Here is an 11,257-nt window from a genome sequence, read left to right as displayed (position 1 = left end):
TATTCGGAGGCGATTTTGCAATTAAGACAATGTGATGCGATGTTGCATTGAAGTCAATGAGACATGATTTTTCATTGCAGTCAATGGGAGGCAGAGTGTGAACCCAGGCCCCAAGACACAATTTCTAATCGCCATGATGACCTGTCACCCAGGATTTGCTGAGCCCTGTTTTAAATAGTGTAGGGCCCTGGTGCCCATCCTGCAGTCTGAGGGCCATAGATGACCCTTGTTGGATGGTCATCTGGACTGATTTATAAAGGGACTCCAATGGCAATGATTTCTAGAGGTCCCCAATCTCTGTGTTCTGCTCCATGTCTCCACACCAGCAACATCCCCGCACTCTCTGCCCGTCTCATGTAGTATGTCCTCAGAACGTCTCGTGGCACCTCATGTAATAAACATTAGGTGAGGCCCTGATGTCAGGGGCCACAGCCGAGGACCTCAATACCTCATAAGTTGTCAGTCACTATGTAGGGAAAGGTCAGAACCTCTGTCAGGTTTTTATTGCTACAAAACAAACCATACCACCCATGAGGAAAACATAAAAGTAGGAAGCATAGCAATGTGGTGGTAGTATATCAGGATTTCTCTAGGCGCTTGTAACATTTGTTAGCCCTCTGAAGACCACAGTGGACCACTCTTCAGAGGGTGTTTGAGAGGCAGAGATGAGGCATTATGTTGCATTGCACACGGTTGTGGCTTGTCCCATTCAGTTCAATGTGTCCCATTTGGCGGGTGGCATTGCCCTCAAAACAGAGGGGAGCATTTGTGCCGCGCCATGACGCAAAGCAGTATAGCCGCAGCATGTGCACATTCCCATCCACTGCCTATGCAGGTTAAAGGCCAAGTACACCTGTGGAGCATGTTACACCCTGAGGTGTCCCCCCCCCCCCCCCCACAGCCACTATACCCACACAGCCATGTTATTTATTCACAGCCATCCGTGAATGAAGACACTACAAGTCCCAATGACTGCCACCACAGCAGACGGCCTTGTAGTCCTCCATGGACTTGGAGGGCGCTGGTGAGCACAGTCATGGTTCAGTCACACATCCTCCAGCTTTCCAACAGAAAGTCTATACAGAGGTACAGGCAAGAAAGCTGGAGGAGTGTCTGCAGGGCCCTGACAGTGTACCCACCATCCCACCTCTGCAATGCTGTGCAGGCTCCTGTGAGGAAAAATTATCAATGCACTTCTTTTTCTGCAAAAATATGTTCATCCATTATTTTCCCTTTAAGGTGCACAAGGCCTAGCATTGGAGAGATTTTCTCACTTCCGGTTTATAACCAGAGAGGATGTGAAGGAAAATCTCTCCAACAGGACAATAATAAATACTGATCCAAGGGTTATCCTGTAATGGGCAGAAGTGAGTGTGGAGGAAGGTTGTGGGCAGTGAAAACCAGTACACAGAGAGCTCTCCTCACACCACAGCTCCCACCACCTCACTTCTCCCAGCACAGACCCCTCAGCCCATCCACAGGGATGCCGGGGAACCTTTAATGGTTTATATTACAGCGGAACGTTCCACATTTCACTGAGTATAGGGGGAGGTGACAAGGAAAAACTCGTGATATCTCCTAATAGGAGGTGGTAGGAGTGTGTGCGGTGTACTGAGAGCCGGCCGATCACTCCGGACCCCCGGCCCGTACATCTCCCTGCCCCTGGATAGAGCAGTCCCCTTCCCTCCTCCTCTCCGTGTTGGTGGTATGCTCCGGCCTCCGGCCACTGACAGGCGGGGAGGAAGATGGCGTCTGGTTGCTTAGCAGTGCTGCTGTAAATCCGGTGTAGTGGTGTCATCGTAATCCCCAGAGCGGAGCCCGGCCGACATGTCTGACTCGGAGGAGGAGAGCCAGGACCGCCAGCTGAAGATTGTCATCCTGGGGGATGGAGCCTGCGGAAAGGTCGGTCCACACCACACTGTGTGCATTGTCAGGGGCCCCAACACTGTATACACTGTACACACAGCCAGGGGCCCCAACACTGCCTTCTCTGTATACACTGTACACACTGCCAGGGGCCCCACCACTGCCTTCTCTGTATACACTTCCATACTACTAGGGGCCCCACCACTGACTGCGCTGTACACACTGCCAAGGGCCCCACCACTGTATATATACTGTACACATTATACACACTGCCAGGGACCCCACCACTGTATACACTACCCATTGCAATGGACCTCATTCCTACCTGTTGCCAAGGACCCCATTATTGAGTTTGCACCAGGGACTCCATCACCATCAATCTCCTCATTGTGTCCACTGACAGAAACCCCATTACTACTCACTGTGCCCGGTAACTCATGACTACTTACTTCCATAGCTATATACCCCATCATCTTCCCGATCTAGCTACTTCCATAGATATATACCCCATCATCTTCCCGCTCTAGCTACTTCCATAGATATATACCCCATCATCTTCCCGCTCTAGCTACTTCCATAGATATGTACCCCATCATCTTCCCGCTCTAGCTACTTCCATAGATATGTAGCCCATCATCTTCCTGCTCTAGCTACTTCCATAGATATGTACCCCATCACCTTCCCGCTCTACCTACTTCCATATATATGGACCGTATCATCTTCCCGCTCTACCTACTTCCATATATATGGACCGTATCATCTTCCTGCTCTACCTACTTCCATATATATGGACCGTATCATCTTCCCGCTCTACCTACTTCCATATATATGGACCGTATCATCTTCCCGCTCTACCTACTTCCATATATATGGACCGTATCATCTTCCTGCTCTACCTACTTCCATATATATGGACCGTATCATCTTCCTGCTCTACCTACTTCCATATATATGGACCGTATCATCTTCCCACTCTACCTACTTCCATATATATGGACCGTATCATCTTCCTGCTCTACCTACTTCCATATATATGGACCGTATCATCTTCCCGCTCTACCTACTTCCAGAGATACAGTATATACTCCATCATCTTGCAACTCTACCTACTTCCAGAAAAATATACCCCATCATCTTCCCACTCCACCTACTTCCAGGGACATATACCCCATCCACTTTCCTCTCTACTTACTTCCATAGCTATATACCCCATCATCTTCCCGCTTTACCTACTTCCATAGATATGTACCCCATCATCTTCTCACTATACCTACTTCCATAGATATGTACCCCATCATCTTCCCGCTCTACCTACTTCTAGAAATATATACCCCATCATCTTCCCACTCCACCTACTTCCAGGGACATATACCCCATCATCTTCCCACTCCACCTACTTCCAGGGACATATACCCCATCATCTTACCACTCTATCTACTTCCATAGATATATACCCCATCATCTTCCCAGACTTCCAGAGCTACAGCGTACAGTGGGGAAAATAATTATTTGATCACCTGCAGATTTTGTAAGTTTGCCCACTTACAAAAAAATGAAGGATCTATAATTTTTTTCATAGGTGTATTTTAAATGATGGAGACAGAATATCAACTTAAAAATCCAGAAAAACACACAGGATACAAATGTTATAAATTGAGTTGCAGTTCAGTGAATAAAATAAGTATTGGATCTCCAAGCAGAACATGACTTAGTGTTTGGTGGAGAAACCCTTGTTGGCAAGCACAGATATAAGACGTTTCTTGTAGTTGGTTACCAGGTTTGCACACATCTCAGGAGAGATTTTGGTCCACTCTTCTTTACAGATCCTCTCTAAATCCTTAAGGTTTTTTGGCTTTCTTGGCAACTCGAAATTTCAGCTCCCTCCTATAAATTTTTTGTAGGATTAAGGTCTGGAGACTGGCTAGGTCTCTCCATGACCTTAATGTGCTTCTTCTTGAGCCACTTTTTTGTTGCCTTGGCGGTTTGTTTTGGTTCATTTTCATGCTGGAAGACCCCTCCATGACCCGTTTCAGTGTTTTGGCTGAAGGAAGAAGGTTCTCATCTAAGATGTTACAATACATGGCCCTGTCCATTGGCCCCTCAATGCGGCAAAGTGGGGCTTTTCCTTTAACAGAAAAACAGCCCAAAAACCTAATGTTTCCACCTCTGTGCTTGACTGTAGGGATGGTGTTTTATGGTCATAGTCAGCATTTTTCTTTCTCCAAACACGGGGAGTCGAGTTAATGCCAAAGAGCTGAATTTTGGTCTCATCTGACCACAGCACTTTCTCCCAATCCTTCTCTGAATTGTTTAGATGTTCATTGGCAAACTTCAGACAGGCCTGTACATGTGCCTTCTTAAGGAAGGGGACCTTGTGGGCACTGCAGGATTTTAATCCATGGCGGTGTAGTGTGTTACCAATGGTTTGTTTGGTGACTGTGGTCCCAACTACTTTGAGATTATTCACAAGCTCCTCCCATGTAGTTCTGGGGTGATCCCTCACTTTTCTCATGATCATCCTTCCCTCATGAGGTGAAATCTTACATGGAGTTCCAGATCGAGGCAATTGATGGTTATTTTGTATTTCTTCCATTTGTGAATAATTGCTCCAACGGTTGTCGCCTTCTCACCAAGCTTCTTGCTGATGGTCTGTGCAGGTCTTGAATCTTGTCCTTGGCATCCTTTGACAGCTCTTTGCCCATGATGGTGAGGTTAATAACATTGCAGTTTATTATAGGCATTTGTGGTGTGGTTTTAACACTTGTAAAACACGCTAAAACCGAGCATAGGGCATGTAAAACGCTAGTATAATGCCCATACTAACGCTATAGGAGCGTTTGTTAGGAGTTAGAAATTTAGTCAAGTGTGAACAATCCCTTAAATTGTCAGTGTGTTCAATCCTGCAAATACTACTGATCAACTTCTCTTATTAGGTCTCTTTCAGAAAGCAGGCAATACCTACTGCCCTCTGAAATGTGATGTGCATTGGATCCCTTTTCAGAAGGCTGTAGAGCAGTTGCTGATAGACATTGAGGAGGCATTACTGCTGCCTCCTGGCACCTTTTTTTTGGTGAGTGGCAATTTTACATTGCGGGACCGCACTGTAATTGCAACACAAGCTAAGCCTTTGGTTTTGGTTGTGGTAGTGCATGGCAGTGCTGTCCCACTGACCTCAAGGGCGAGTTTGACAGGCGATGCCACCTGCCCAGCTTTGCAGCCTAAATTAAAAATACCACAGCATGTGTACATCCCTGTCAAGCTATAATGTTAACATTTGTGTGGGCAGCCAGGGAGTGGTAAAATCACGGCTCATCTGCCAGTTTTTACCACTGCCCTTGTGAAAGAGCCCTTAGCCTGTGGGGCCTAAAGGAGAGAAATCTATCAATTCCTCAATGCCTCATCGAAAGGGTGTGGATGGACAAATCTGTTACTATCAGTACTCCCTGGTGTCGGAATACCAGATAAGTGGTACAGCTGATTGGATGCAATCACTGTTCTGCCGACAGTTTTCTGCCCATCTCCTTTGATTTTTCACATCTAAGAATGGTGGGCAACCAGCTTAAGGCCTCTTGCACACAGCAGCTTGAAAAAGCTCAGTAAAGCGTTTTATTTCTAATCTAAAATGCAGCCCATTGTTTACAATGTGCTTGTACACACAGGTGCGTAAACATGTGCTGCGCATTCTTAACCTCTTGCCGTCCGCCTGCTGTTTATAAACGGCAGGGCGGTGGCAGTCCAGGGGCGGGTTGCCGTTCCTAAACGGCACCCGCCTTTTCTAGCTGTGCGTGCTCCCTGGGAGCGCACCACCGCAATCCGGTGCCCGCTGTGTCCTCTGGACACAGTGAAACACCGATCGTCAGACGGGACCTCTGTACGAGGTCCCGATCATGTGATCACTGATTGGCGAATCAGTGATCACATGCAAAGTAGTAAGCAAGATGTCACTTGTGACATCATTGCTTACTACGTGTGAAATCTGTGAATTATCACAGAGGTCACATGGTACAAGGCTATTCACAACAGCCTTGTACCATGTGACAAGCTGTGACCAATCACAGCTCACTCAATACTTCTCAATGACTGCAAGAATGCAGACAGAGAGAAAGAGAAATGATTGCTTTTACATCCTATATGGGTGTAAAAGCAATCAGTGTAAAAAAAAAAAAAAAAAAATCTTAATCACCCCCCACAAGTAGTACAGTGTCACCATGGTGACACTGTACTGCTAGGGTGACAGTATGTAAAAAAAATATAAAAAATAATAATATAAAAAAAATAAAATAAAAATGTAAAAAAAAATGTTTAAAAATTATAATTTTTGGTTATAAACTAATTTGGATTTTTTTTTTTTTTACTAAAAAAATAACGGAATAAATTTTGGCCAAGATTTATGATGAAATATTATTTATTTGCAAAATTTTATAAAAAAAAAACATTTTTTTTCAAAATGTTTGGACTTTTTTATTTACATAGTAAAAAAAATAAAAATCCCAGCGGTGAATAAATACCACCAAAATAAAGCTTTATCTGTCTCAAAAAAATGGTAAAAAATTCATATGGGTACAGTATTGCATGACCGCGCAATTGTCATTCAAATTGTGATAGCGCTGAAAATTGCCCTGGACAGGAAGGGGGTAAAAGTGTCCGGACAGGAAGTGGTTAAGTAAAAACATATGCATTTCTGGTCAGTATTTGCGCATATCCACACAAATATGCACACACATACGCGCACATGAGCATTAATATTAATGAATTTTGCCTAGGAATATATTGAGCGTGAAAATGTGCGCATATACGCAACAATACGTGCACAAATGCCTGAAATTACGTCCAAAAATGCTGCTGCTCAAACATCAGTACCATGTGCAAGAGGCCTTCTGCAGGAGCACTTACATATAGCAGCTGCTGTATAAACTAACCCTGAATTGTAGGCGTCTTGAAGAAATGAGCAGGCATGTTTGTACAGAGGTGATCCCAGCTCTCCTGCTACACAGACTGGAACCCAAGCATCACAATGACAGCTAGTCCCGGCAATTGTAGGCGTCCCTCTGGAATGAGGTCTATAGGTACAAGTCTATGGTGCCTGATTGAAAGCCATACCTGCACCCAAGCAAGAATGTGTGGATAAATGATTCCAATATCTTCTGCTGCTACAAGTGTACCATAGAAATCCGTCCTCTGACTCCCTGTACTCTGCACTGCCATTTAGGCCTCATGTACACAGGGTTGCCTGCTTTGCTCCTCTAAATGCCGGAACTCCTGGCAGGAGAAAAGCTGCTTATTGCATTTACTGCTATTGTAACAAGATATTCAATGTTGTTCACGTTACAGGTCAGTGGTCATAATGTTATTGCTGGCTGGTGTATAACAGTACTGTATTAAGAATTATGTGCATTTATTGTATTAAATACAGTATATCCTGTGCAAAAAACCCCAATTTATACATATTAATTAATTGGGGTGTCTGGCATTCCCTATTTTGGCAATACCATTTATCTTTCACAATAAGCAGTATACCCGATATAATCGCTGATTGACAATATAATCCTCCATTATCACCCACACGTAATACACAGCAGTCATAATTCCATATTCTCTATGCTTTGATATAATTCCTATTATTATCCTCCACCAATAGCATTCATTCCGTGTTTTCCTGTACAATATCACAATAGATAGTCTTGTTTTACATGAATAACTCTGTATGTGTGGATGTATCATATGTGTAATATAGTGCCAGACAGTTCTCAGAATGTTATTTTCCATGATAGTGGTCCTTTAATTCAGCATGTGCCCTGTGGATCAGCCATCAGTATAGAATGCAGTGTAGTAAGTAGAGGGGACCCATTGCCAAAATGAAAAATTACATATATGATACAGTCTGTCTCTAGGATCAACACAGCATTTTTTTATGTGTGTCTTTTTTTTTTACTTGTTGATCCTGCCAGTAAATTTTGAATTTCTTTAACAAAGTGACAACTCTGTTTGTTTTGCAGTGAAATCGCACGGCCGTGTTGTCAGCCAGTGGACAGGGCAGTCTTAGCTAGACATGTAGTTTGAACCACTTGTATACCAGCCTTTAACACCCCTTCATTATTTTTCAGTTTCCATTCACTGTGATAGTTTGACTGATGATTACTACACAGGGATGTGGAATTTATATCGCCCGAGACCCGGGAGATGTAGTTCCAGGAGCCGGACAGGCAGGCAAGCAGCAGGGCTCACCGGACAGGTGAAAGCGTTCAGGTGGCCACGCTGTCCCCCTATCGCTTTCACATAGCCTAGAGTTCCAGCCTCTGCCCCCCCCCGCATGAACCTCTCCCCACCCACTATGTTTCCCAGGCTCCGCTTGCCCATTTGTGGGCCGGGGACCGGTTCACCGCTGTCAGCTAGAGGGGAGGGAGGAGAGCGAACACATCCACTCCCCTTCTTGTCCTGACCCGGAAGTGATGTTATGATGTCACTTCCGGGTCCCCATTAAAAGGTTTCCCTGCCATCGAGGCTGGGAAATAATGTAATGATGCAGTGCAGTGTGCACTGCATTACATTCAGTGGAGTACAAGGGGAGACATCCAGGGTCTTTTAGGCCAAGGATGTCTCAATAAAAAGAACCTGTCACCAAAAATCATTACATAGGGGACTTTTTGTCCCCTATGTGATGAAGAAAATTTTGCGGTAATATTGTGTGACATAAAAAATTGGAGCTACCACTATTTTATTTTCTATGGTGTCTGCGTTCAGAAAATATATAATATTTGGGGGGGTTTTGTGTAATCTTCAGGCCTAAAATTATTTTTTAAACTTGTGCAAAAACAGCTCTAGCAGGGAAGGGTATAAAGGATAAGCCTGACACTCCCCTTTCCTGAGGAGCACCCAATCAGTGCTCATTACACTTCAAGGTCTCTCTCCTCCCTGCTAGTCCCCGGGTGCGGTGCTGCAGACAGGCAGGGAAGGGAGGAGGCGATAAACAGCACAGTGTTAAAAATATAAAATGTTTAAGTCGCCATAAAGCCCCTTTTGTTTTTACAAGCCCCAGACATTCCTAATAACACCTCAGATGTACAATGTAAGGGCAGACAGTACAATTACAATATAGTTTAACACAAGAGGAATCGGAGGGCTTACAATCTAAAGGGCAAAGGTCAATGCTCCTAGATTGTAAGCTCCAAGGATCAGGCCCTCCTTTCCCTCTTGTATTGAACCGTATCGTTGCTGTATTGTCTCCCGTTATATTGTAAAGTGCTGAGCAAACTGTTGGTCCTATATAAATCCTGTATTATTATAATAATAATAATAATAATTGATACAAAAGGTTATAACTGGGGGGGGTGAGCTGATGGAGAAAATACATTGCCGATATTGGGTAGGGGGAAGGAAAGGCTTCTCTGAAGAGATGGGTTTTCAGGGATTGTCTAAATTTAGACAGAGTAGGAGACAGTCGGACAGATTTGGGTAGGGAGTTCTGTAGGATGGGAGAGATGTGGGAAAAGTCCTGTAGCTGGGGAGGAGTGACAATGGAGCTAGAGAGCTGGAGGTTTTGGGAGGAACGAAGAGTACGATTTGGTTGGTATTTTGAGGCTAGGGTAGTGATGTAGCTGGGGGCCGAGTTTTGGGTGGCTTTGTAAGTTGTTGTTAGTATTTTAAATTTAATTTTTTGGAAGAGTGGAAGCCAGTTGAGGGATTGGCAGGGAGGGGTAGAGCAATAGATTTGGGAGTCATCAGCGTATAAATGGTATGGAAACCATCAGCTGACCCAGGGAGGAGGTGTAGATGGAGAATAGGAGAGGTCCAAGAACAGAACTTTGGGAGACCCTGACAGAGAAAGAAAGAGGAGAGGAGGAAGTGAGATTGTAATTGACACTAAGGTGCGGTGAAATAGGTAGGAAGAGAACCAGTGAAGAGTACATTCCTGGAGACCAATGGAGTGGAGTTAGTTGAGGAGGTGGGAGTGGTCCGCTGTGTCAAAGGCAACAACAGGGATGTTGAATTTGTATCACCCGGGACATGTAGTTTCGGGAACCAGGTAGGTTGTTTTTTTCAACCTTTAGCCCTGCTGCGGTAAGCAGCACAGCTCATTTGTCAGGTGAAGGCATTCGGGCAGCTGCACTGCTGCCCAATTTCTATCACACAAACCACTACGGTGCCAGCCTCTGCCCCCTCCTGTGCGAACCTTCCCCCACCCGCTATGTCTCTAGGGCTCCGCTTGCCCATCTGCGGGCCCAGGATTGGTTCAGCGTGCATCGGCGGCTATACGGGAGGGAGGAGAGCAGACACATCTGCTCCCCTTCCCTTCTTGTTCTTACCCAGAAGTGGCATTATGACGTCACTTCAGGGTCCCCGTTCACAGATTTCCTGTCCATTGAGGCCGGGAAAGAATGTAATGCAGTGTGATGTACACTGCATTACATTGAGGGGAGACATGCAGAGTCTTTAAAAACTTTAAAAACATGCAGAGTCTTTAAAAACCCTGGATGTCTCAATAAAGAGAAAATGTCACCAAAAATCATCACATAGGGGACTTTTTGTCTCCTATGTGATGGAAAAAAAGTTAAGTAAAAAATTTTTTTTATAGTAAATAATTAATGTTACACCCAAGCACATAACATCCCCTCAAGCAAATAAAATTTGAGGCCCACCCCCACATATACGCATGTACAAATATAAAAGCACGCGCTGAGGTGCCTATGCATGAAAACGTTGATTGTGATACACATGTTACATATCGCCGCACACGCCAGAATGAAAGCAATAATTCTAGCACAAGACCTCCTCTGTAACACTATACTAATAACCTATAAGGGCTTTAAAAGGGTTGCCTATAGAAAATGTAGGGTACTGAAGTTTGTTGACATTTCATGAGTGCACGCAAATGTAAGGTTTGACATGTTGGATATCTATTTACTCGGTACGGTGTGTCAAGTGCGTGGGCGTTTATTTATTTAATGGACCAGAATGTTAGTTTATTTTGGCCATTGAAGTTGAAAAGAAAAAACATTCAAGTGCTAAACGTGCCTACCGATTGGGCGTATATAACCCTTTTGCTGCCATGGCGGTTTTATACACAATCTGGTGGCTGCAGCTACTGGGATTGTGTTTAAAACTGACAGGCAGACACAGTCAGGTGGCTCCGCTGCTGCCAATAGCTTCTACAGCCTCCAGCGACGATGCCCCTCTCTGTGGGCATGCTCCCGCCACATATCCCGACTCTGCTTGCCCATTTGTGGGCCCAGAGAGAGCAATGGCGCGTGCGGTGGATGAAGAGGAGAGCGGACGAGCATCCGTTCCCCTCCCCTTCTTTGTGTGACCTGGAGGCCGACATCCACGATGTCACTTCGGGTTACCGCTGTCACTTTCCCAGCTAGTATAGCTGGGGAAAGATGTATTGCAATGC

General features: G+C 44.9%; 1 protein-coding gene across 2 annotated transcripts in view; it reads left to right on the top strand.

The window, feature by feature from the left end:
- Positions 1-1,577: 1,577 nt before the first annotated feature.
- Positions 1,578-11,257, top strand: part of RAB28 (RAB28, member RAS oncogene family) — a 170,625-nt gene continuing 160,945 nt past the window's right edge. The window contains exon 1 of one of the 2 annotated variants that reach the window (XM_089677416.1): positions 1,578-1,902. In XM_089677416.1, the coding sequence (XP_089533542.1) occupies positions 1,828-1,902 (75 nt within the window). In that variant the 5' untranslated portion in view covers positions 1,578-1,827. The remainder of the gene's footprint in view (positions 1,903-11,257) is intronic. The other variant, XM_089677415.1, reaches the window with a different exon arrangement.

This window comes from Staurois parvus, unplaced genomic scaffold, assembly GCF_062004578.1.
Source record: "Staurois parvus isolate SC_StPar_1 unplaced genomic scaffold, SC_StPar_1.0 ptg000186l, whole genome shotgun sequence".
Classification (NCBI taxonomy): domain Eukaryota; kingdom Metazoa; phylum Chordata; class Amphibia; order Anura; family Ranidae; genus Staurois; species Staurois parvus.
Note: the sequence above shows the minus strand (reverse complement) of the source record. Positions and strands in the feature narration are given on the sequence as shown.